Raw genomic sequence first — 27,577 nt, 5'->3', positions numbered from 1 at the left:
GTTTAAAATAGCCTATGACCTAGCCCTGGAATATCTGACAAAGGGGTTATTAATGAATCATGTAGGTTCAAAAGGGGTTTTCAGGGATAAACACCATCCTTTCTGAATGGAGGGGAACCTGCACCCAAATACAGTAAGGGTTTCATTCTATAGACGCAACCAACAGGTCAGAAATGGATTGATTTTTACCCATGGTGAAATTCTGGCTTCACTTTTGCCACCACTTAAAGAGCAGAAGTTGAACTGACTGGAGGCTGGCAAAATCTCCATGAAGGCTGCATTGCATGCAGAGAAAGTGTAGTAAGTGTATGCATGCCATTTGGCTTTCCCCAGATATGAATTACAAACCATTTTATTACACCAGAACTACAACAGGGTAATTCTTTTACATTTTCTTTATTTATATTTTTTAGTTCAAGAATTACACACTAGCCAACATTATTATATATTTACATGCTGAAACTGGCTGTAGTAAGTTTAGATTCAAGAAAATATCTCTTATGTGCTACTCAATTTACAATCATCATTTTACTACCTCAATTATCCCAGAGGTTAGCAGTCCTTTTGAGAAAAACATGAAAATCTGATGCAATGATATCCACTAGTATTTTGCATTTTCTAGCCATTGGAAAATGTGCATTATGTGCATATTAGAAAGGCTACAAGGTCATTAGTAAGGCTGATGATTACTACATTATGAAGTAAATAGTACTAAGTAAAAAAAGAGAAAGAAGAACGGTGCAAAGACAGTACTAACAGAACCATTTAAACACCCATGCAAATTAAAATGTGAAAACTCAAAACAGCCAACTTGATAGAATCCTTGGATGTTATAAATGCCCATGTTAGCTAACTCAAACTATATAAAGGACCTTAAATACACTTCCTGGTGAAATTTTCTTAAATGGCATTAACAATGCAAACATATAAAATGCAGATGAACTTGAAATAGATAACTTTAGAGATGAGAAAAATATGGGGAAAGACTTCAAACTAATTCCAATCTAGCTAAGACTTCCACCGTTTTCTTTAAAAAGTGAATTCATAATGATCAAAGCACTTAAATAAATAATTGACACATATGAAAAATGTCTTGCATATAACTTGCAAATATGATCTATTCTGATTTATCATTAATAAATTCAAATGGATATTTAGAGCTAGTGTCTGACATCCTGACTAATGAAGCACTGGGGCAAAGGGAGAAGCACCGGTGTACCACCAGTTCTTCTGAAGAGTTCCCGACTAATGCTGCACCAGTCCTAGTGTGTGTGAGTGTATGAAATTTCAACAACCTTCCCTTCCCCTGGAAGCCCTCTGTGTCACTCAGAAATATGCATGAGGGATGCGTAGCCCTCAGGAACATATTTTTGAGTGGCACAGTGCTTCCTGAGGAAGGCCAGGTCACTGAAATTTGCCTCTACTGCTGAACCAGCAGTGTAGCCGAGTTAGCGGAACTTTTCAGAAGCACTGATGCATCTTTAATCATGATGTCAGCCGCAGCTTGTACGCGTTTGAATATGGTTGTGTTTCATTAACATTCAATTCACTCCTCAAAATTTCCAACAAACATTTCCTAGTGCATTTAAAAAAACACAACTTTACCTTTGGTGTTAAGCAGTGTCTTGATAGTGTTCCCTTTTAATAAATTTCTAAATAAAAGATTCTTTGGCATTGAGGGGGGGCGGGTTGGGTTGGGACAGAAAGGAACAGAATACTATACATAGACAGACATTTTTTTTTAAAAAAAGTCTGGTATTCACCTCCATGGTACAGAATTTCGAGGCCTCACCTTCATTTACACTCAAAGGGCACAATCCAAAAGGCCTGTGGAACTCTATGCATGACCCTAGACCTTTTCAGGTTTTAAAATGGGCTTAATGAATGGGCATGGATCCTGACTGGAACCTGCCACTGACATGCTGCCCTCATTATCCTCATCCTGAAAAAGGTGCCTGCTTTGACCCATGGTACCACTGACCCATGGTAAATCCATTAATAGAGGTCAATCATACAAGTATGGTTCTCTTGTTTCACTATGCCAATATGTTATGCAGACTACTAGTCTTTTCATTTTCCTGGAACTGGAAACACGGGTTTTGCCTCTTTGTGTGTATGTATGTATGCATGCATGCATGCCATGATGTTCTAAGCTGCAAAGAATGCTAAAGAAGCCCATTGTGTTACATAGGAAAGGTCTACTCTCAATCCAGAGATATGCTATTAACTACACTACATCACAGCCCCAAGTTTGTGAGGTCTTATTTTAGACCATATCCTAATGGTTAATTTGCCTCTGCCCATTGAAGAGGAATCGTACCATTCTAGTGCTTTCAGGATTACAGCCTTAGTGCAAATGAACATTAAAACATATTTATTTCTGTTTCTAGAGATCCAAGACTATAGATCTAAAGTTCCAGGGGCTCCAGTACTTATATGGAGCTCTGCACAAGCAGCAGTTGCTCCATCTCTTTAGTGTCAGAGAAAGCTCTGAATATCTTCCATTACATGTGAGGACTTTTTCCTGATGCTAATGCAAATGTGGTATGTGTGCATGCCTGCTGAGAGCTGCATGCATGAACCAGAACCACTGGACAGGGGTGCACATAGACCATTTTTAGGAACATAGTCCCCCCCCCCACTGTGCAAATGAACTAGCTAATACAATTCTGTTGTATTGACTATTATAATGCTGTACTTTTCATGGATTTGTTAAAACCTCTCTGGAATCCAAGTCTTATGCAAAAGGGTGTTTAAATTATTCTGCTAGAGAACTGCAATTATTGTACTTAGTAAAAAATAAAAACAAAAAAAAATCACTGAACAATTACTGTTTCTATTGACTGCTCATTTACAGCTTATTTAAATATTTACATGATTTTAAGACACTAACCTAAACCATAAATAGAATCAGCTTTTTGCCTTACATTAAAGTACAAATTAGAAGTTAAAAATGTTAAGAAATCTGATAATATTTACAAACGCTCTGCTTTAATTATGATTGCTCACATTATATGTTCTATGTACAGATAGCAAAATGTTATGACCACTACTTTTAAAGTATTGTACCCTGGCCTTCCTGTCTGTTTCCACCCCGCCCCACCCGAAATATTTCATAGTTTTGCTCCCCCCCCGATATTAGGATTTCTTTTTTAAAAAACACTACTACTAGTGGACAATGTTTTTGTTTTTTTTAAAGAGAAGAAATAGGCAAGCAATGTGAGAGCTAGTGTACTTTGAGATGCTAGGAGGTACAGTACTATCATAATGTCAAACTGTGCAATACTTTGTAAGAATTATATGCATTGATCTGCTGATATAGAAATGCCCAGTTACCCTGTATAGTAAGATTTTAAATACATTAATAATTCTTTCTCAAAAAAATATTCACATATCAATTAATGATAGAAACAAAACTATTAGCTTATTCCTTTAAAACATCAATGTAAGATTCTAGCCCGAATCCAGAAACCATGAGCACCACAGAACACTGGGTACCTAGAGTACCAGAGAGAAGCCAGAGCAGAAACATCTCAGTCTCAACTCTGATCAGCTCTCTGGCAGGCTGGAGCAGAGGACAATCTGGGCGTCCCCTTTCTCTCTCCCATATTGGATTGGCCCTGTGAAAAACCTCACCTGCTACCATACCGATTCCTTTTGTAGGTGGGGGAATGAGTCCTCCTCAACTAACAGCTCATTCACACTTTGCTTGACACTTCTCACACAGCTGATTTGATATGGGAGATAATGAGACTGTCCTTTCACAATTCCATACATGTTGCAAGTAAATTGCGAGATACGGAAATCTCCGCCCTCCCCCACCGCCCCTTCCCTGCAGCCCAGTACAGCAGATCTATGGGCATAGAGTCATTTCCACATTTGGACTGCTCTCACTGGAATTGAATGCCTGTGTGCATATATAATGTGTACACACACACAGAGGAATATATATACACATATTGAAATATATGTCTATATACTCACTATATACTTGGATAATGTTTAGTGTTTTATTTTCTTTACTTATATTAATTTGCTAACTATGACATTAGAACATAGTTTTAGATTTATTAAAAAAAATATTTTGGTTGTACTTTTAATGTACATTTTTACCTAAACATAAATGAGATGAGATTTTTTCCATATATATATATATATATATATATATATATATATATATATATATATATATATATATATATGGCTTGCTCTCATGTTCTCTATGCATTGTGCTTTTGTGTCTGGCAGATTCTAAGTTTTTTAAATATCAGAATATAAAAGTTCTCAGATGTTCTCTTCAGTGCTATTATTTAAGACTTTGCTTCCCCCTGGGGATGAGAACAGAAAATGTTCAGAATGACATTGCTTGGTTCTTTCTTCCCAGTCATTAAAACTGCAATAGTATAGAAACATAACATTCCTTAGGCAAACACAAATATGCTGCATGAATTTTCAGTTTGGAAAATGCATATTGGACTTACTAGCAGTCATATACAGAATGTATTTACAGAGCTTTGATTGCAAATATATTGTTAAAACTGTGCCATGTTATATAGTTGTAATTTTGCCATGAATTTCACAAAGATGGAGGGAAAACACCTTAATTGCTGGCTAGTATGCATTCTGAAACCTGAAAAAAATGGGATAATTATGTTGAAATGTGGACCTAACAAAAATGAGCATGAGTATATTTCAGTTCAATTCAAAAGGTAACAGCTTATTTAAATTTCAGTTATGAAGCAAATCATGTAATACTTTTTATCTATCTCTACCACATGCTGGCATTGTACAGGAGAAAAACAAAGTCTTTATTATCTCATGGTCCTCCCACTTCTTCTTAAAACCTCAATTTAGTCTTATAGAACTTAGAATTAATTAATACTATAACACGGTATCCTATCTAGTTTTGGAAGCATCTTCCCTTAATAACAAAAAGGACCTCATGGAGGTGATTCTGTACTTTCTTTCTGTTATCTCCCTGGATAAAATTCATCCTCTCATTGGCAAGGTCAGAAAATATTATGGCTTGTACTTTAAACTTCCAGATACCTTGAAGTGCAGTACTAGGAGCTGATTTTGTAGTTATCACTATAGCTGACCTGTTGAACCAATGTAAAGAGAAAACAAAGTACTTTAAGGACTATAAATCCTTGGCATTAGCTACAATGTGGATATTTTACACACTTTTCCACCTTTGCGTCTATAAAATTAACTGGGATGTGTGTATGTGCAAGGGAAAAAACTATTAAAAACAGCCAAGCTATTTTCAATTGTTACAAAATATGTCTTAAGTAAGGGGTCTTTAAAAAAACAAAACCCAAAGAACTGCTCATTTGGTTGTGGACAATATCAAAAAAGGAATGATTCTGTGATGTGTGAAGTGCCCTCGGTCCAAATGCACTTTGGAAACTTTCTCTTGTTTAAGTCATGTGATCAGTCACAAATATATTCTAGGATCTGACATTTCCATCAGCCAGGTATGCTCAGTGGATCTCAGTAACCCCATTTTTGAAGTTCTTTATAAAGGAATGCTGTACTCAAAAACTCAGAAGCAATATGCAAGGAAAAATGAGGAAATTAAGAGAAATTCTACTCCCAATCATAACCATTTAAATAGCCATTTAAACAGAAACATACCTCTTATTTCCAAGGATCACTAGTTCTGTAATACTAGAAAAAGGAGCCACCTTGAGCCCAACATGAAATCAAATGGAAGATATACACCAGCAGTATTTAGTGGACTGAGATTCTTGACTTCTGGAATGGGAACCTTATTATAATATTGTGACAGTGTGGTGGAGCAAAAAAAAACTAAAAGAAATTTCTAAAACACATGATATAAAGAAAACAATCAGTCTCTTTATCCAGAAGATACTGGAAACACACACACAAACAATACTTCTCTAAGTCCTCCCATTAAACATTCACACAGATATTTCTAAAACTGAATTAAATGTAATTGGGTGCAGTAAACAACTGTGCTAGTTATTCAGTATTTTTTTTAAAATGCTGTCCAAGCAGCATAGGTATTCATTCATGGGATTCTGCTCAATCTGTTTGATGTGGAAATGAGATTCAAATCAAAACCGCAACTGAGAACCACAGGAAGTTTAGACTTCCTATCAGGCAAACTGATACCAATAATTTGTACAGGATTTATAGCCTTTTCCTGGACCTGCTCTTTCAAACGTTTGCCACTGTTTTCTCTCTTCCATAAGAAAGGACAGAGCACCGACAGAAGCCACTTCTGAAGTCACTACTGGCTCACTGTTTGGCACTTTACACATAAAATGCTCCTAGACTTTATGCTTAATGGCACACTGCAGCACATAGGCACCTCTCAAACTCCTCAATGGATCACTGGCATACAGCATGAGAACTATGTTGCTGTGTTAACTCTACAATCCCTCTTTTAAATAAAATACTTCAAGTTTCATGGGAACTTGGGAACTCAAAACATCACTTCTCTTAATCAGCAGCATGACCTGTGTGGGAAGTCTCCGGTACTTATTCTTATGGTATGACATAGGCACTACTTGTTTTCAAGTTTGTGTGTTAAAAGGTAATGCAGGACTATGGTTTGTAAGCATGATGAGACAGGAATACACACTCTCCATCCAGGTAGTGCTGTGTGTATCCTAGATGTGAAGAGGCATGTTATGCTGCTCTTCAAACTCAAGCCTGCTTTCTAGCTTCCTCTTTCTATAGGTTAAATAGATCTACATTTTAGTGATAAAATGAGGAGTGGGGGAAAAAAAATGAAATGACCCAGTTTTAAATTCTCCCTCCAGATGTCAAATGCAACTGTATATCTTTAGAGGTGGTGTTGTACACATTTGTACTGCAACTGAATATGTTTCACAGTTTTGCAAAGGAAACCCGAACATTCCAAAACAGATTATAGAGTGGGCCAGCAACTAAGGTGTTTTAAAATAACTTTTGTCCTGAATAGGTTTTTTTTTCTCCTTAAGTCCCACATTTGGCTGTACAACCGATTTTGAAGAGAAATCCAGTTCTTGATCTCTGTGTGGCTTTGTTTTGTTTTTAGTTCACATAGTAAAGCCAATAGACAATATTGAAGAAAGAAAAAACAACAGGGAAGAATATGCGTGACCATCGATCTATGGCATTTACATCAGTCAAGTCTGGGATGGTAATTTTCAACTGAGAGGCACGTCTCCGTAGCCGGCTTTTCTTTTGGGCCACATGCCGTTCCAGGGCATTACGGCCAAAGCTGTGTCTCGGTAAGCCAGCCTTCCGGTACTGGATACTTGAGGTATCATAGGCCAGCATAGTGCTTCTAGGGTCCCCAAGGCCTATAACAGCTTCAGAAGCAGCCATCTCATTTTTAATTTCAAGTGTGCTCAACAGAATGTTTTCATGTGGATCCATCTGGAAAACACAATGGGCTTGGCTTAGTGTGCATAATAAAACCCCACACCTAACCAATCATCCAACAGTTGAGACCTAAGATATCCAACTCAATGCTGATTTACAGAAATTTCTACTTTAACACTTTAGACATCCTTCTGGATCCTGTATTTGAAAAGCACAGGCAAATACATTGTATGGCACTGTCAAAGGCCAATGTTTGTCTGGCAGAAGTCTTGGAAAATGGTGGCACTGCCACAAAGCTCTTGCATGAAGTGCCGCACTTTGCCGGCCTACACATTCTGTTCTGACAAGATTCATCAGCATTCACAATAAGAATGATCGCAATAAGGCCACTGCTGCTGCCCCAAGAGTTCTGAATTTCAGCACAGTCCTGTAGTCTGAATGCAGTGCTAAGCTCCTCTGCAAACCATTTTGAAATTCTCATCCATTGAAGTTAGGAATTTTGATACTTTTATCATCAGAGAGAAAGCTGATCAACTCCTCTATATTTCATGCCCGGGCCTAACAGTGCTCTCTTTTTTAAAAAAAAAATTCACGCTGGAACATCTCATCAGAACAGAACAGGCCATGGTGCTAGGCTGCACTTCAGAGGCAAGAATGACCAGGCATTCATTTCAGAGTCTAATCACATTACGTGCCAACACATGTTTTGGTGTATCATTACAAACTTTAAATAATGTGAGAAGGTAGTAACAGAATGATAACCATAAATTCCATGTTAAGATTCAGGTATTGAGTGCACAAAGGACAAGTGATGTGTGCCATGCTCTTAGTTATTCCAGCCTGAATACCCTTCATTATCTACAAAGTATCTTCCCAGAATAGTAGCTACTGCTTATTTACATCAGCCATTTTGTTGGATAGATATAAGGACAAATTCTTTATTTTAACAGGAATTACTAGAAAACCCTGGCCCAAATCCTGACTAACTCTGTGTGTCTGGATAGTAACACACAGCAGAAGAACCCCTGCTTCAGAAGTTTAGGTGCTTGCATGTGTAGGGGGGAGATTTTTGCCAATTTCCCTGGAAGTGCTTGGAGAAACCTGGAAACATGACCCTTGTGAATGCTGCTGCTCCTGCTGCCTTCTGGTCATGCAGAGGTCACATGGAGTACGTCCGGGGTGTATATGAAAGAGATCAGTGAAAATCGTTCCTCCCCTGTGTGGGCAGTGAAGTGCTGCTACTCTGCAGCACTTCATCAGTCAGGATGCTGGTTAGGACATTTACACATTCATCGGAAAGTAAATTGAAACCCAGCAACTTTAGTGGGATTATATCCAGAAAGGTAAAGTTACATATCAATTGCAGGATCAACTTCTAACTGATGGAAAATATACATTTTTAACTACACAATCTTCTGTAATAACTCAAAATAAACTGCCTTTCTATATTGCCTATTAAAGGGTCTGCTGAAACAATGTCTGCTCCACTCTAGTAACAGTTTGCATGACTGGGAGTTTAAGTGTATGCACACAGGACTTCCCTACTCCCACACTGCAGGGCTTCCTAATTCACTGCAGTGATGGGGATGGCACCATTTCACTGTGCAGTTCAGTCTACACATAATTTTTTAAACAGTTGAGATATCATAGCTGAACAGGTTGGGTTGGAAGATTGTACTGTTAGCCCACAAAGGATCTGGTCTCTTAACTTCAGGGGCTGACATCCAGATTAATGCTGGCTGGCGCAATGAACAAAGTTGTGCACATACAAGATGGTTGCATGGCTGCTTGTGCCAACATGGATAGTGGAACACGAACTGACATCCAGTCTAATGTTGTGCTAGAGCAACAAGAGGAGTTGCACACATGTAAGGGGTTTACGGAGTTGAACAAAGCTGTGGTACTTTGCAGTGTTGCAACACCCTTCTCTTGAACATATACAATTATTGTTCAACCTGTGAACATCTTCTGCTAGTGCAATGATCAGTCTGCAGCAGACATTCCTTTCTTTGTACAATATCCAGGTGTTATGTCCTTTAGTTAGTGCATCAGCCTTACGCTAGCACAACACTAGTCCGGAACACAAACTCCTGAAGTAACAGAACTAGCTAGCACAACATCCTTGAGCTAGTGGAAAGTTTGTGCAGCACAGAATTAGTCTGGATGCCAGCTGGGAACTTTAGCTTTGGATAAGCCTAACAAATTAGTGTGAGGTTTAGCTAAAGTTACTCAATTCTGCTTTCAAATAATCAAAACCTTCTGGCAGCTATTGTCTGAAACCATTATATATGCTCTTTCTGGATATGGTGGTACAATTGTCCATTGAAAAGCTGCCTCGTGTTCACAAAAAATGCTTCTTACATAGACTGTGTTTAGGCTATAATACATTTAAGGTCTAGCCCATAACAGAATTGAAGTAATTCTGATCAGAATGCCTGGAATAGGTCCCCTTGCACTTCCAGTTTAAACAAACAGATCAGTACTCAAAAGCATACAATTTCTGCAGCACCATAATGGACAATTATGGATGTATAAGCGTAGCCATTTCATATTTCCAGATGCTACCACCCCATTAATGAATTCTGACATCAGCCAGCCCATTGTAAGCAACTAGACAGGGGTGAATGCATTTTCATGGTAGACACGCTTATTTCAACATATATTTCATGGCACCAAGCATTAAAGAATTCACCATTTAGGAAACAGTAAATTCTTTAAAGTTTAAATAACAATTTAAAAGGAAGGAAGTTAGCCTTGTGACAAATACACGATGACTGTGAAACAAATACAGACTTCTTAATAACATTTGAGGTTAAAAAACCAGGAGCATTGGTTAATCAAAAACAGTTATACTAGGGTAGGTGGGTGGGTAGGCTGAATGGGGTGAGTTACACAAGCAGGGTAGCAAAGCTTTCTGGAAGTTTCATTTTCCATTTCCAGTCACAGCCCAGACCTCAGATATTAAACCCATCTTCAGCCTTCCACACACTTAGTTTCAAAAGGAACTGGGCAGCTTGGCCACAGACAAATTTATCTGAATATTTTTTAAAAAGTGTATACACTCAGACAAGGTGATTGTTAGTGAATATTGAGTGTGATAATCTGAAACACAGAAACAAGACTGATAATCAGATGAATCAAGTTCTCATGTGGCCAGGTTTGAAGTCTTCTATGGCTGCTGTAGAGATGCCATTAGAGTTGCTGCAATTATCCAATGAGAGGAATTCATCAAGTTGCCACACAGTCAAATAATTTAGAAGGAAAATAAAATTGTTTTTGGCAAGTATGGCATTTAGTACCACACACATTTTCATTTACCTCTTAAGAGACTATCTGCTGTTATCAGACACTTGGTCTAATAACACCACAGCTTGAGAAGGCTGGAGGTTTCTAAACCTTTTCCAATGAGATATTGGAAATTATTTAATAGCAATAAATTAGTAATGGATGAACCTCAATTGTCTTATTATGGGAGATAAGTAGCAAGAAATTGTATATTTATTCATAAAACTCAGCTTTCTCTGAGTAGAAATTGGGCTAACCAGCCTCTTTTAAATTCCACCTGCCTTTCACTTCCAAAGCAGGAAATGTATAAGGTTATGATAAAGAAAAGGATGGGAAGCAGATTGATCTGATTTTTGGTCATGAAGTAAACATTTGAGGTTAGGATTAGAAGCTTTACTGCTACAGAACAGGTTCACCCATCTCTAATGAAAATGTATGCTTATAACTAAAGAAAAGCTTACAATACAACAGTGAAACACATTAATTCTGCAGGGCGCCTTTCATCCAGAAGGATCCCAAAGCGCTTTACAGACTTTAGAAAGCAACATCACTTCACCAACAAGTGCAATCACCTCTCAGGCGAAATGTGGTGGCCATCTAACATCATCAAACAACACACTATATTTTAGTACAGGAAATGAGGAATGCAGTAGCCAATTGAAACTATGCGGTGGGTGGTGGTGAGTGGTGTGGATGGTTCAGAAGGCAGAAGACAAGTTATAATACAACCAAAAATGAGGATAGGATCTTGGCATTAAAAATGCCCGCTCTTGCAAAATGTGCCATGGGATCTTTAATGACCACTAATGGTCTAAGACCTCAGTTCTAAGTCTCTAAGGATAAAATCATTAGAAAACAATAAAAGATACCTTTGTTGAATACATTTCTGGACAATGATATGTGCCAATTATTCTTCTGTCCTGTAAGTTAACAACATCAAGACCAGTTTCCTTAGAGAAAAGGCAGCTGTTAGCGTTCATTAAAAATTAACGCACTATAGGCTATTATTATAAACTATGCACTTTAATTAAAAGCACAGGGCTCTCTGAGCCAACAATCAGCAGAAGTTTGTCCTTGGTTTAGAAGTGCTGTTGTTGTCTTGGCCCTGACATTGTAGACAACATACATTCATGATGGAAATGTATTTTATTTTTCCAACTGGTCATTTTTGACCAAAAAAGAAATGATGATATGCAAAAATTATTTTGGAAAAAGTGGAACAACATGTGGATTTACATGGTGGTGGAAGGAAGCTATAAGGAAACTTTCCTAGTGCTGAGGGGGTTATTCAGCCACAGAACAGGATTGCCGATGATGCAAAACAGACTTTAGGCATTTAATGGAGAAACTCCACAGGGCAGGGAATGTAGGGAAGGTAAATATGTGAAGGGGGAAACTGAAACAAAACATTATGACAGTAGAAGATGAATGCTGAATGATAAAATCCAATAATAATAGAAGTGTGATACAATCACGCTAAATGATAACATGACATATGACAAAAATGGCATTAACTCTTGTTTCTAATCAACCTGTAGAAAGTTAACCATAGAGCATGAACAGCTGCGGATCTTCACAGCTCACAGGAGAGGCGATTTCAACCAATACCTAGAAACTCCAAAATGATGGCCATCTAACAGAGTTCTGTATAAATTCCAGATTTACAGAATCTTACATTCAAACTAAGTCTACTTATAATAAAGGAAAGGATGTAACTATTTCTTAAATCTGGGAGTTGAACCAGTAGCTTGTTCATAGTTCAAATTTTTCTGTTTTTTAATGCTTTATTCATAAGTTACTTCTATAGTGTCCGCTTATTGCTCTACGCTTACTTTCAAATATGCATGTGAAGGAACAGTCATGGTCCATTGCTTGTAAGGAGCTTGCTTTTAACTCATAAAGGTCATAAACATGGTCATGAGAGGGGTGAGGAGGGCAGGTGGCGGGGGGGATGCAGAGATGCACCTACCTCCCCCCACCCCTGACGACCTGTGTGCTTCTCTCTGGTGCGCCGTTGTGCGACCACATGATCTGTGCTGCTTCTGTCAGTGTGGATCATTGGAGGATGGGAAAACGAGTCCTTGCCTCCAGGAATCCCATAATGCACTGCATGAGCATTTTGAGGCATTCCCCTGTGAGAGACAAGGGAAGCATGAGGGATTCCCCTGCGATTTGTTTCTCTAGGCAGCCCGAGCATACACACACTCATGTGAAGCTTGAGCATACACATGATCCTAGATCTGAGTTAGAGGATGCGCTTGTGTGCCCTCTAACCCACGTTAAAGGCCGGGTTAAAAACCTGGGCTTCCGGGGAAGGCAGCACCAGGATTAGCCTCGATCCTGGTACTCCACACGAGCAGCCGAATCCAGGCTGGGCTGCCCTAACCTGAGTTGGGCTGCTCGTGTGCATAGCCTCCCAGACTCAATATTTTACCTTTGAGTTTGAAATCTACTGGATTGTTCCACTGGAACACAACAATGTGAGAGAGCTATGTAACACTGACAGAATGGGCTGTATTATCCTCAGTCAAAGAAGAGCTCAAGGTAAGGCAGCTTGTCTTATTTTACCTCTACTAGAGGCTTGCAGCCAAAGATTCAATTTGTCATTTCAAATCAATATGGGAATTTCAGCCTTCCTTATTGAATGCTTGGTCATGTGTACGTACTTCTTTCTCTCTCCATTTGCTCTCCTCTGCCTTGCTCTGCTCTTCTTTCCATAATCCCTATAAACGGTTATCTTTTTCAACCTTCCTTTCCTATACCCCCTACTTCCTTTTCAGTTCCATATGTATTCCCCCCCCTACTATTAGCAATTTTTATTGAAAGGCATTCCTTTGCTACAGTCCTGTCCTACACCTTCTTCCTGAAGCCAGTTTGCATGTGTTGCGCAGCTATAAATGAGCAAAAGGGTTCAAAGAACACAGGCCCCCAGCTCCACCCCTCCCTATTTTCTTCATTGTCTCCCTCACTCTGGGGGGCTGCCAGAGAGAGGGATGAACATGGACCCCCTCTCCCCTAGCGACACCCCTGTCTGTGCAGCTTAGTCAACGGCAACCAGAAACCCTTGGAATCAAAGCAGTAGGTCAATGACAGCAAAAGACCCTTCAACTTGCCCTGTTCCTCTGCAATGCATTGCACCAATGTCACAAAATCCCTCAGTGCATTACATTTGATTACAGGGCCTTGGCATGTGTCCCTGGGTTAGGCCTTAATCCTAAATCTCATCTACAGCTTGATCGCTTAAGATCATTCACATGACCTGTGAGCCAGGCAGGGGCAGGGCAAGGCAGGGGAGACAGGATCACACCTACCTCCCCCCCCCCAAACTTCTGTCATCCTCTTCTTGGCTGTGCCACTCGCATGCCCACATGAGCCACACTGCTTGGAGCAGAAAGGCCATCTGAAGACTGGGAAAACACAGCCCAGCCTCCAGAAATCCCTCAGTGAGCCGCAAGAGGAGTTCAGTGTATTGTGGGTTCCCCCACAAGCCAGGCACTGTAGGCTCCCAGCTCTGTGTCTGTTCTGGCTGCCTGAAGCCCGAGCAGACGCATGACAAGGGACTGAGGTAAGAGGGCATGTGTGTGCCCTCTTGCCTCAGTAAAAGCCCAGGGACAAAAACTGGGCTACTTGGAGAGGCAGCGCTGGGATCGGCCCTGATCCCAGCGCTTCACACAAGCGCTGCCCAAACCCCGGCAGGGCTGCAAAAGCCCGGGAAGGGCAGCTCGTGTGAGCAGCCTTACTACCTATCCATTTACAGATAATTATTATATTATTTTAAAAGCCTGCAATAAAAATTAAAAGATACTTTTAGGATTTAAGGAATTCTTAAAACAAATAGTAGCATTTTAGCAGACTTTCCGAAAAAGAAACTGAGTAGCTCTGAATGGCATGCAACAGGTAATTGGGTATCATCACTCAGCTTTACCAATCTGCACTAAAAGGTGTCCCTCTCCTTCAGCTAATCTTTGCACAAATGCAGCTGAGCCTGAACCATGATTCTAGGCTTTGCCAGCAGAACAGCATGGATTGGTTGTGTTTCTTAGGTAAACACTTTTCTCCTCTCTATGGGGTTCTTTCATATGTTATCCTGAGGGATACTGGAATGATTTCTGTATGGCTGGGGCTGAAGGCAGAAATTACTTTTAAGGAAGCTGAAGGTTACATGAAAGAGACATAGTTACACATGCACACTCATTTCTTTTGTTCCACCACAGCCACATTTGGTCAAAGTAGTTCATAAGGTTCTAAAGTGCTACAAAACCTTGCAAAAGCAATTTACTATAGGAGACAGTGGGATGTGGCTGAACAACACAACAGGCACTGATGCCTCCAGTATCACCTTCAATTATCTGAAATCACTATTGTCTGTCTACTGCCTAAATGTCATTCTGTTCCAGTAATGTCTGTTAGAAGCAACCAACACTTGAAAGTTGAATGACATAGTTTCCTACACACACACACACACACACACACACACACACACACTCAGCAGACATTACCAGAACAGTATGGAATCAAGCCATTTAGGCGTCTCATTCATTCAGGTTACATTCAGTATCATTCAGGTTACGTTCAAATTGGTTCTTGTGCTTGATTACATCTGATTCAATTTTGCACCAACGTCCAAATATCTTAAGAGCTAAAAAAAAGCATCCTAAAATATACAAGGGAGATGGAACCAAATAGTTAAATGGTCCTTGCATACTATGCATGTGACATAGAGGAACTGGGCAGAAAGCACCAGCACAGACACAGTTTGTGCCTTTACCCTATGACCTCAAAGGCCATTCTCAAGACAACTGACGCAATGGTTTCTTTGGTCCCACACATTATATGAGATGGTGTAAATGGCTAGCCATAGAAAATGAGATGAAACAGACTGCTTGCTGAACAAGGAGGGCAACTGAAAAAAGAATCAGCCATTGAGCCGCACAGATACACATCAGCTTAGCATACAAGACAGTTGCTGCATCTGAGTGTATTTTCTATTAATGTATCTTAACATATAAATTACTTTCTGAGAAAGTTTCTGTAATAACCAGGAGTAATTGTCGAGCTCTCTGAAAGTATTGGAGGACAGGCTCTAACAGGCTTGGTTATGTAAGAGGGCTGATGTGTCCTAAACAAGCAGAGACTGCATACACACTGTCCTTGTGCAAATGAAAGGTGGCATTCTGAGATCATTGCTGTGGACAGAGAGCCCCACACAGCTGACTTGACCTTTTTTTGGGATGCTAGCAGGAATAGCATTAGAGACTGTACAGAGAAGTCACCTTGTGACCTTTTCTGTAACAGGCCACAGGCTTAGTCTGCCGCCGCCACCACCTCACATTACATTCATAGCAAATTCTTACATAATGCTAATGGAGGGAAAGCAAACAATGGCTCTTATGTACTGCTGGTTCATAGCAAATTCTCACAAAACAGCAATGTACATTTCAGAGGAGTGGCTTTTCTGTGCTTCAAAAATGATGATGTTAGCGACTTACGAATGGAAGTTAACATGAAAACTATCCACCTACAATTTCTCACAGTATCTAAATCACACCTTCTTAACTGTTTCAGAGTTGCAGAATGTGTTAAAGAGTAGGAATTGTTCTGGATAAAAAGCCAACCATTTGGATTTTGGATTTTGAAGAACTGACTTGTGACAGCACTGTGAAGCTCAATTACAAGATGCTGAAAGAGACCGCGTAACTATGCCTTCCCTGTGCTTGACTTTTGCTAAACCATATTTTGCCCTTCTTCTTGCTTGAAACTTGCACCTCTCAACTTACCACTAATTTCAACAGAAGCAGCATTTTCATAGATGATATCATATGAAGTGTAAATAATTTGACCAAGTGTTAGTCTTTATTAACACTAATTATTTAAAGTCAGTTTCCAGAATATTTTTAACTCATTCCCATTGCCCCTGGAATGCTGGGGAAAATGGAATTCCCTTTGTGAGATCTCCTGCCACAACTTCATTATGTGAGGGTGTCTGGACCTGTTCCACACTTCCATCAGCGTCCCTGTGGCAAATGAAATGGGTGAGTCTCTTCTTAGCTACATTTATTTTCCTCTGCAGATCTCAGCTCTTGGGTTACTGTTCCCACCCTGGAAGGGCAAAGGGGATGCAAAATGAGTATGAATGGGCCTCTGGAGATGTCTCCAGCATGTGTACTTCTATGCAGCAGCAGACCTAAGTCAGCACAAGCCAAACCTCATACCTTTGTCCTCATTTCCTGTTGAACTCTCTTTTTGGTGCCTTTCTGTAGCAATTCTCTTTCCACTGCCTCAGCTACTTCTGGTGTTCATACCACAGAGGCAGGAGAATGCACCAAGGGTTTTATCTAGCTGGTCTGAGAACCCATCTTCACAACTGAACTGACAAGTATATTGACAAACAGGATACAGATTGAAGTCTCCCAGCCTTGCGCGTCTCCATTCTTTTCCTCCATCCTGTCTCTCTTCTGTGAAAAGTTAACAAAAGGCCCCACAGTCCAGTGTCTGAGACAGGGCCATTAAAAAAACAAAAACAAAAACAAAAACTTCCCCTGGCTGTAACCAGAGGCAATTGGGGAAGTGCAGGAGTGAGCGGCTTCAACCAGCATTCAGTCTGCTGGTATGCCTGTCTGTCTCAGTTTAGATGGGAAGATGTCCACAATGCTATGAACACACTGTGAGTTGTTTAAAAAAATACTACGAGTTTCTACACATGATCTGTGTGTGGAGCGAGGATGGGTTTGGTGGGGAGAGCGGGTCAAGACCGCTCTCCCCACAGACGATCAAATGATGGGCTCTGGGCGGCCGAATCGGCCACCCACATGACTACCGGCTTCATCACAGAGCTGGTACGGGCAGTGGGGATCAGGGGCTGCCCAGACCCCCAAAGTCCCAGGATGCCCCACGTGAGTGCACAGGGCATTCTGGGGAGACCCCCAAGGCTGGTTTTAGCCTCCCGGTCAGCAGTCTACTTGTGTGTCACTGTGGTGTAGACTGTGGAGGCGTGCCGCAGCAACACACAATCAACAAAACAAGGTTAACGGAGCGCTCACTCCATTAACCTTGTTTAAGGGGAGGGGTTGGTAGGTGGGTTAGCTGCCGGGGAACCACCAGGCTCGCCTGCGATTCTCATGATGGGGGAAAACTGGGCTGTGCTCCCTTAGCCCAGTTTCCCCCCATCTTGAGAATAGCCTTTACATCTATCCTCAGCCTTCGTTTAGTTGTGAATATGCTGTGAGGCTTCATTTTACATTACGATTGTCTGCAGCCTAATATGGGGTGAGAGGTGTTAATGAGACTGCATGATATCACACCACAGTTCTTCCGATTAAATATTTCTATGAATTTCTTTAATGACCTGCATTTTCTAGTGGGATTCAAATTTTTCATGATGGAGCTAAGTCTTAATATCACATTAAGAGTTATGCATTTTCCAGAACAGCTTTCTCCTATCTTTGTTTCTGAGAGATAATAGCCATCATTAATTTGATGATCCCACTCATTTGTCATTTGGTGTTGGGTAAGAAACATACTTCAGCTTTTCAGACATGCTGACCGTAGATACCTTACATAAGAGAGAGACTACTGAGAAGATAATTATCTTCTATTATCAAAATTATGCATCTACTTCTAAACAGTGGCCAACATGTCCAATTATCTTTCTTACCTAAATGTTCAGATGGTACAAACATAACTTCAGAAGAAATCACACTTCTAGAAGAGTGATTTGGTTCACAGAATCAATAATGGCAATTGTATAACAGATTTGGAAAAGTTTTAATTGCCAAAGGAAGTAATCTATTTAAATGCCTCCACAACATAGCAAACCTATTTCTATACCATTGGTCAATGCTATTGTCAGATAATAAGTTGGACCAATAAAATGCAATGGACTGGCAAATCTAAGGAAATACTGTGCTGTAATTCTTGCAGATCAGCAACTTTTGCAACCAGAATGAGTGTATGCAGATCTGCACAACGAAATCCAGTAAAAGAAGAGAGTTTCCTGGCAGAGGATTCTGGACCCTCCTCTTCTTCCATCCGCTGCTTACCAAGTTTCCTTCACTACTGCATGAATATTGTTTACTGGCTTATGGTATACTAGATTGATTATTATTACTACCGCACTAGCACCTTCATGGAAGGTAACAAGAACATAAAGGGAGCATCAAGCACCAGAAAGACAGAAGTACTAAAGGTCTAGAAAGAGAAAATGAAGCAAGCTTAGGATCTCAAGTCTCAGGTTGATATAAACCCAAAAGAAGCTTTCCGGGGGTGGGGAATGTAATGCTAAGAAGTTACTGATATTAGATTAATTGCCCTGCATGATAAAATGATGAGGAAAAATACTGCTCACTGAAGGAAACACGAATTGCACATAATCAAGATCAAGCAAATCTAAGGTAGTAGGATGGCCAAGCAGTGTGAAAAGACAGATGGATTAAGATTTCAAGATGGCTGAAGATATGAATATGTATTACTTTTAAAAATAACAAGAAAGCTAGAAATGGAAGAATAAAGATCAGCCTCAACACAACTGGAGACTGTATATTACACTACACAAGCAATTACTTTAAAACAGACATATACACAAACAAATGGGCTTACATAAATATAAGACAAACAGAAATGCATCCAAAGAGGAACTTGTAAACCATCAGGCATCTGTTATAAATCTCTGAAATCTAACAGACTAGATGGAGCTATTCCTCCTAAAAGTTAGAAATAAGCTGTCATTGTGACACTATCTTTGAATCTCAACAATCAGCTCTTTCATAATGATGAAACAAATGGAGAGTATATCTCTTCAGAGACAAATAGCATGAGGGGCTAAATTAACATGGGTTTAAACTAAACCTACTGGACCAATTAATGAATTTTGACATTGCAACATATATTATTTATTTATTTATAGATATATGAATTTGATAGTTGCTTTTCTATGCAAAAAATTCAAATGAATTACAATATAATGGATGATGAGAACGCAGCGGATATTTTATCTGGGTTTTAGTAAAGCATTTCAAACAATACTATACAATATCTTATGGTTAGAAAGCCAACATAAGATGTCTTGGACAGTTAGTACAATCAAATGGATCAAAAACTGGCTATCTAACCGTATTAAGAGAGTAATCGTAACTGGCAGTCCATCTAGTTGGGGAGAGATTTCCAGTGGGTTCCAGGGATCGCAATTCGGTCCCATTTTGTTTTATATCTTTATAAAAGATCTGGAAGACAAAGTAGAGAATACGCTAAATAAGTCTTTTGGCTTCTACTAATTAGGGAATGGTGTGCAGATCTAGAACTAGCATAATAATTGTAAATGCCTCTTTGAAATTGGAAGATAGATTTTACAGACCATTAATTTAGATATAACAGAGAGACAGAAGAGGATAACAGAACACAGAACACAGGATGCTCAGCAGAAGAAAACAGAAGAGGAGCTTTGCTAATCATGTTTGTGTCAAACATATGAAATGGTTTGTGCCTTTTGGACATTCTTGCACTGAGTATCTTTTAAAAAGCCAAAGGCATTATCACATGGGAAAGGCAGAGAAATGAACACTATCTCACACGAGGCTAAATTGTAAGAGCTAAGTGCACAAAGAGCTTGAGGAAAATAAAGAGAACAGAGAACATATCACAGCCAACTGCAGGATATCCAAAATCACAAGTGGAAGAATTAAGTGCTGTTAAAGCCAGAATATGGAAGAGCACCGGAATAAAGATATGACATTTCTAAGCAGAAGAAAAAGTTCAGACAAAATAATCATTATAATAGGTCTTGGTACTAATCCCCCAGGGCAAATGTGCAATGAACTCAGTACTCAGTAAGCAAACACCTGAAACACTGCAGATGGGGAATTCATGAAAATTCTACTTTTTATGAAGGAACTTTCCACCTGAGGATGCTTTGGATCAAAATTCAAGATGTAAAATACAATGAGGCTGTTCCCATGAGTAGCCTGGGCTGGGATGCCTGTGTGGAGTGCTGGGAACCGCATGGATCCTGGTGCTCCTGCCCAGCCTAACCCCACTCCCAAGCCTGGCTCTTAGCTAAGGTTAAAGGAGTAAGCGCTCCCTTAACCCAGCTGCCAGGATCATGTGTCTCCTTGGGCTCCACACAGCCTGAGGGGACACAGAGATATGTGCCTAAGGTGCCTGTCTGATGGGGGAATCCCCAAGGCACTGTGCTCATTGCATGCTGCCTTGTGGGATATCCAGAGCCTGGGAGAATGAGTCCCAGCCTCTGTTGATCTGCGCTGCCAGGAGCAGTGTGGATAGTGATCCGTGCCTCTCCCGGCAGTATGGGTTGTGTGTGTGTGTGGCATGCATGCTGGAGAAATGGAAATTGATAGTCTGGGGGAAGATAGATGGAACCCTGTCCCCCGCCTGGTTGTGTGAATTGCCCCACTGTCATTTAATTGATCTATGTACAAGTGTTTTCTAGGTTACTTAACTATCAAATTAGCACATGTGCAAAATCTTATGTTTGTTTTCAGGGCCAGTGCTACCATTAAGCCAACTAGGCAGCCGCCTAGGGCACAGACGTCAGAAGGGTGCAGAGTGTATCAAATCAATCAAAATTATTTGTGTGCCAAAATATTTTATTTTGTATTTGAGAAAGATAATCAAAAATTGATGTATTACCTATTCTTGCCATTTAAAATATATTTAGCAGTTCCAAGTTTTGTGCTTTTCATTTTTTCTACAAAACATCTGTTTGTGAAAATCGAAGTTGACATTTTTGGGGGTGGGTACTTAGCCTTGCCTAGGGCACAAATTAGTCTGCCACCAGCCATGTCTGTTTTGCCACCAGAACAGGATTATCTGAAGAACTGGGATGCAGGGCCAGAAGAAACCAAAATAAACAAAAGGCTCACATATGGGTAGTACAGATGTTTCAAAGTAGGAGGTACTAAGTAAGATAGAATAGGGTAAAAGTGAAAAACTTAGAACAAATGGATTTCACAACATACTTGCTCCATGAACAAATCTTGAGCTTTATTCTCCATCCTTTCTTTGGGGTCCCTTCTTATTCCTACTGAATAGCAGAACAATATCTATTTTGGGCATTTCTTAACAGATGCTTATGGCACAAGGAATCAGAGCCACCCCTACTATGAAAAGGGTTGCTTTAGGCATCAAATTGTGGGCCAGTTTTCAGGGGCAGCACACCCAGTACACACACACCCCCGGCTACCAATGGCCTGCTGGAAAAGAAAATGGCATCTGATTGCTTTTCCTCTTCCCTTCCTTTTAGAAAAAGGAAGAGAGATTTGAAAGCAGGAAGAAATGTGGTGGTGGTGGTGGTGGGGAAAGGGTGATTTTAACACAAAGAAGACAGAGAAGGGAGAGGCACCATTTGATCCTCTGTTTCAGGCAACAAAATGTCATGGATTGGCACTGCAGTGAATAATTGATGTCTACAGGTTGCATTTCTTTTGCAGGACCTGCAGAGTTAATGTTTGAGCCATATTGCTTTCCCGTCTTCCACTCCTGGTTGCCCTGATTCTCCTTCAAACTGGTAGGAATCTAACAATCGTACTTGGGTCAGCCTCAAGCAACTGCATTCTGGCCAAGAACCACAGTTACCAGTCACAGCTGACAAGGATTGGAGCAATGGGACAGAAATCTGTAGATTCTGCTTCTGAGCTTGGTAATACTGATTATGTTGCCTTGACAGTTCTCTATTTCTTGTCCAGACCTTTACTGGCTAAAGGTGGTCACAGAGAATAAAAGAATAAAATGAGCTCAGGAGGAGATGCAGTCAAGACATCTGGCACCAGCTTGGGCCAATTTCCCAGGAATCGAATCAGGATGAAGCCTTATAACTTGAGATCAGGGGTGACTTTCTTATGAGGCAGCAAATACACCATGGGATATGGGTCCCTTACAGGTGCTGCCCCACCTACCTTCTGCCACCACCTCCGACTCCATGCTTCCCCACTTTGCTGGCTTTGCTGACATACTCCTCTCACTGGCTCAGATAGAAGGATTTCCTTCTAGGGATGTGCCCAGAACTGGTTCCGTGCAGTCCTGGGAGGGTGGGGGGGCTCCTTTAAGGGGCAGGGGAGGTGCTGTCTATCTGCCAGCCCCCACCCTGCCAGCACTTTCATAAAATGCGGGTGCTGGGCCTGCAGCGTCCCTCCCTGCGCCCTGGTCACCATTGCAACGGAAGTTGTGATGGTGTATATATAACCCCTGCTAACTTGGCAAAGAGGCACCTTTTAAGGTTGTGAGTCTCTTTATTTAACAGGGGAGAGTAACTGGCCCTATCCACCCCCGACACAGTACCTCTAGTGACTGTTGCTGGTGTCTATCTTATGTTTCTTTTAGATTGTGAGCCCTTTGGGGAAAGGGATCCATCTTATTTATTTATTATTTCTCTGTGTAAACTGCCCTGAGCCATTTTTGGAAGGACGGTATAGAAATAGAATTAAAAAATTAAAAAAATTAATGATGATGATGATGATGATGATGATGATGATGTCATCTTTCCCCCTCTCATCGCCAGATGGGGTGCACTATCATTGCAAGGCAGTGATTAGTGGGCATCCAAGCACTAGCAGCTTCCTGTGCTTGTCTCGCTTCTTTGCCACTGTGTTCTCATACCTTGACCCAGCTGTTCCTTGCTCGAAGCACAAAACTAGTCTGCTCCAGATAAATTTTGAACTTGGAGAGGAGAAACAAAGAGAGAGGCAAAAAAGAGGCCAGAGCATGAAGCTGCCCATGCTTGGACACATGCTAACTGCTGCCTCTTGGGTGCAAGCAGTGGTGGCATGCCCCATCTGGCTGTGAGAGGGAAGGCAGTGGCATCTGGGCTGATGGGGCAGGGGTGAGGATGGGGTGGTGTCTGTGTCAGCCCAGGGGGCAGGACAGGCAAGGGACAGCAATCTGGCTCATTGCTCTTTGCCTCAAGAGGTGGACAGCAATGAGCTACACTGCTCTCCCTCACTGGCAAGCCGCAAACGGCAATGGCCAGCACTGCTCAAGATGCCAACCCTTGTTTGCCATTTCATTGGGCTCAGTGAAGTTACAGCATTTCCCTGATTTCTTGACCATATCTAAGAAATCAGGAACACATCTTTGGTTTGCACAGTCTTCCCCTCCTCGCTCTTTCCTTTTCAGCACTATGGCTAGTGTCATGCCTTTTAAACCAGAATTCTAAAAACATGGTTTGAAGCAGCTTTCAGATCCTAGTTCAAAGCTAACTACGGTTAGCATTCAATTAGATGTGAATATAACAATGACTATAATCAGTGCTGTGAAGGGAAGATGGGAGGAATTTCAGATGGAGAGGGGAGGAGAATGAAGCAGGGTGAAAAGTGATCTTGAGGAGCAGTCCTGATTAGCCCTGACTATAGTTGGTCAGCAGAATGCAGAAGCTGGGTATTGTAACAGAAGGGAATGTTGCTCCAGACGTCTCTCAGAAAACTGCTAGCTTTTGTAGCCAGCTATTCAGGCAGGATGACTTGGTACCACCATATTCATAAGTAAGCATTGTTGTTGTTTTTTTGAAAGGGGACAATATTGCCTGATTTTACAGGAGTTTGATCTGAAAGTTTGGGGGGTCCTCCACCATGGCTGGGAGGTCTTTGGGATATTCCTCCAAATTGGTGGTCAGTGGCAGGGCTGTGACCTCAGGTCTTGGCTGGGTTATTGGTTGGGTTTCCTCTGAGTCACCTGGTGAGAGGGATTCCTGTGGCACAGGGTCACTTGGTGACTGAGTCAGTGGTGTCTCCTAATCCATTTCCTCTCCTAGACTTTCTGCTGCATCTCCCACCCAGGGTGCTCCAAGGTCAAGACAACAGGAAACTATGACCAATATACAAAGTTGGGTGCGGGGGAGTGCTGCTGTGCATGCATGGAAGGATGAGTTTTGATGATCCTCTCTTCCCCATGCAGCTACCTGTGTTTCCTGAAAGAATATCTGTGACGTCTGTGAGACCTTTGGGGACCTATTTTGGGGAGGTACAGGTGGCTGCAGAAGGAAGAACGGATACCTGAAGATTATCCTCATATGTCCATGGAAGTGTTCCTCACACACAAATCTTAGAGGTCATCCACACAATCAACAACTATGTTCTACCAGGGTTTGGGAGCTGGGTGTGCGCTTCCACACAATCACTTCTACCCAAGTTTTCCTCTTACCTTGCTTCCACACAACTGAAAATAGGGAGCACACACAGCTCCCAAACCCGGGTAGTTTTTGATTGTGTGAATGACCTTGTAGTTTGGATGTAGCCAATGTTTACATTTTAACTGACTTATTCAAATGGATTTTTGAAGAAGAGAGAAGTATTACCTCTTGGATGAGGAACATTTAGACCTTCTTAGAAACATAATGAGGCTCTTCTCACGATCCATGAGAAGAGCCTCTAAGGGGTTTGTGGGAAGAGCGGGCTTAGCCAACTCTCCCCGCAGCTGAGCAGCAGTCTGCTCTAGGTGGCCTCAGTGGCTGCCCACACAACTACCGGCTCCGTCACGGAGCCGGCGGGGGCTGGGGAGTTCAGGGGCTACGCGCCCCATGGAAGCTCCAACATGCCCTGCGTGAGCGCGCAGGGAATGCTGGAGAGACCCCTGAGCCGGGAGGCTGCTTTTGACCCTCCCAGTTGGGCGTCTACTCGTGAGTTGCTGCACCGCGGAGCCACGGCAACACACGAATTTAAAAACTGGGTTTGCGGAGCACTCGCTCCGCAAACCTGGTTTAAGGGCAGGGGTCTTTCGGCAGGTTACCCGCTTAGGAACCACCGGGCTCACAGCCGGTGGTTCACATGATGGGAGGAAATCAGGCTAGCCCGATTTCCTCCCATCGTGTGAACAGCCTCAATCTTTACTACAGAGTAATAACAGAATGAATTTGGCAACATTGCACTCTGCAGATTTCTATCAATTGTAAATGATCATGTTTAAGGTTTTAGCAAGAATAAAGCTTCCAGAATGCAATTCAAAATGTATGATCCAGATAGTTGATATATGCTTTTGCACAAAGGCAATTCACTTATTGGTTTGGCTAGGGAAGCTGTAACACTAGAACCAGAAAGTTGGCTGCTACCTTGTCTTCTAGTTCATTGCGTAAGAGGGACTGAAATCCCTGCCTCTTCAAAACCAATCATCAGCATTTAGGCTGCTCTAGTATACTCAGTTTTAGTTCAGGACATATAATAGCTAATTAAACAAGCTATCTTTGATTCAATACAGAATGGGGCTGTTCTCATGAGCAGCCAAACCCAGGCTTAGGCAGCCAAGACTGGGCTTGGCTGCCCATGAGAACCACCAGGATCCGTGTAGATCCTGGTGGCGCTGCTGCACCAAACCCAGAGCCAAAGCCTGGCTCTTATTCAAAGTTAAGGGTGCAAATGGGCCCTTAACCCGGTTCTCAGGTTCGTGTGTCAGCACAGGCTACTTGTAGCTCACGCTGACACAGAGCGCCCTGTCCCTTGGGGGAATCCCCCAGTGCATCGGGCTTGGTGCACCGTGGGATACCTGGAGGCCAACCAGGAGCAATCCAACCTGCTCAGGGCAGCGAGGATAGTGTGGGAGCATGGAGCACATGCCCAACAAGGTCAGGATGCTTGTCTGGGGGGACGGCAAGTTTTGCGAAGCCTTTCCCCTGCCCAATAGGTCATGTGAACAGCCCCATTATATGGTAAAGAACCCCACTCCCGCTTTTCTCTGATCCTGCATTTCTAGTCAAAATATTTTTCTTCTAACATATTTTACATGTTAAAAGTTATCTTTTAGACTCAACAAATGTCTGATATACCTACACAAATCTATATTTTGATAAATACAGCACAATAGTCTTCCTGGGCCATGTGATACCCAGGAAAGATACCTGGTTATAGCTAAAACTTTGGTTCAGATGGAAATCAAGTTATGAAACTGTTTGTCCTTTGCTAAAGTTTCCATCTGAACCTTAATTTTGCACTCCGTAGGTATCCCTCATTTCTTGTGTATAAAAGTAGCAAGCTAGTACTCATTAGCATGTGCTGAAGGAGATGTTGATGTTCCACCAGCAATGGAACTATGTGCAAAAGAGGAGTTTCTATTACTGGAGCTTCCAGTCAACAGGGCAGGTCGTAATTCAGTTTTAAAAGTAGCCTGTTCCAAAGGCTATGAGCGTTGTAGCAGCAAAGGTTTTCCTGGTTCTCTTACATATATATTAATTACCATGTTCTTACTGTAAATTTTTAAAAAGGCAGATATTTTGTGGATATATGGCTTTTCTTTTCATACCATACTGAGAGGGCATCATCACATTTTTTCACACCTGAAGTAATTTAAGATTAAAATGCCAGGGACAGTTACACACCTGGCTCTTAGCTTGCATCTCCGCCGGAATGGAGAGTGTGCGTTTGCACTTCGGCTGGATTTGTGCCAAAGTCCATGGGAGGTAATGGGAAACACTTCACACATAATTCCGGTTTCCCCCAAATTTGGGCTGCACATTTTAGCTTAGCCCAGATTCTGTCTGAGGTAAAAAAATTCTCTATTTGCTGTGGATTAAAAAAAAAAAAAGCTGAGGTTTTGGATTTGCCCCAACACGTCTCTCGCAATGTGTGGAGGGACCATTACCGATACTTCAGCTTCTTTCAAAGTTCACATTTTTGTCTTAAAAAAAAAATTATTTTTTTTGCTGGATTTCCAGGACATGAACTGTCAGCAGAGAAGCAGTAGTTGGCTGGGAATCCAACCCTCCTCCCCACCATTTACCTCCACTGTTTTAATGACATTTCCAAACTCAAACCCATTGATATTTGATCCATGGGGGGGGCAGTGGAAGTGGGGAAGGTATTTATAGTTCTCTCCCAAGCTGTGTGTTGGGTGAGCCAGGCGCTTGGCCTGTTTGCTTGGAGAAATCAACAAGATTCCCTTCCTTCCCTTTCCATTTTGCTTCCCCTGCTTCCTCCTCTGGAAAGTTAATCATCTTCCCCATCACAACCTGCAGGGGTGCTTC

At 41.4% G+C, this 27,577-nt stretch overlaps 1 protein-coding gene across 5 annotated transcripts in view; it reads right to left on the bottom strand.

Annotated features, from left to right (window-relative positions):
* Nucleotides 1–380: 380 nt before the first annotated feature.
* Nucleotides 381–27,577, bottom strand: part of GABRB2 (gamma-aminobutyric acid type A receptor subunit beta2) — a 227,312-nt gene continuing 200,115 nt past the window's right edge. For 2 of the 5 annotated variants that reach the window (XM_053296058.1, XM_053296063.1), the window contains 3 exons: nt 19,731–19,841; nt 11,493–11,543; nt 381–7,392 (listed from right to left, as the gene is read on the bottom strand). In XM_053296058.1, coding sequence (XP_053152033.1) covers nt 7,045–7,392; nt 11,493–11,543; nt 19,731–19,841 — 510 coding nt within the window. In that variant the 3' untranslated portion in view covers nt 381–7,044. The remainder of the gene's footprint in view (nt 7,393–11,492; nt 11,544–19,730; nt 19,842–27,577) is intronic. The other 3 variants (XM_053296059.1, XM_053296061.1, XM_053296062.1) reach the window with 3 other exon arrangements.

The sequence above is a fragment of the Hemicordylus capensis genome, chromosome 2 (genome assembly GCF_027244095.1).
Source record: "Hemicordylus capensis ecotype Gifberg chromosome 2, rHemCap1.1.pri, whole genome shotgun sequence".
Taxonomy (NCBI): domain Eukaryota; kingdom Metazoa; phylum Chordata; class Lepidosauria; order Squamata; family Cordylidae; genus Hemicordylus; species Hemicordylus capensis.
The sequence above is the reverse complement of the archived record's forward strand: the minus strand, read 5'-3'. Positions and strand labels throughout refer to the sequence as shown.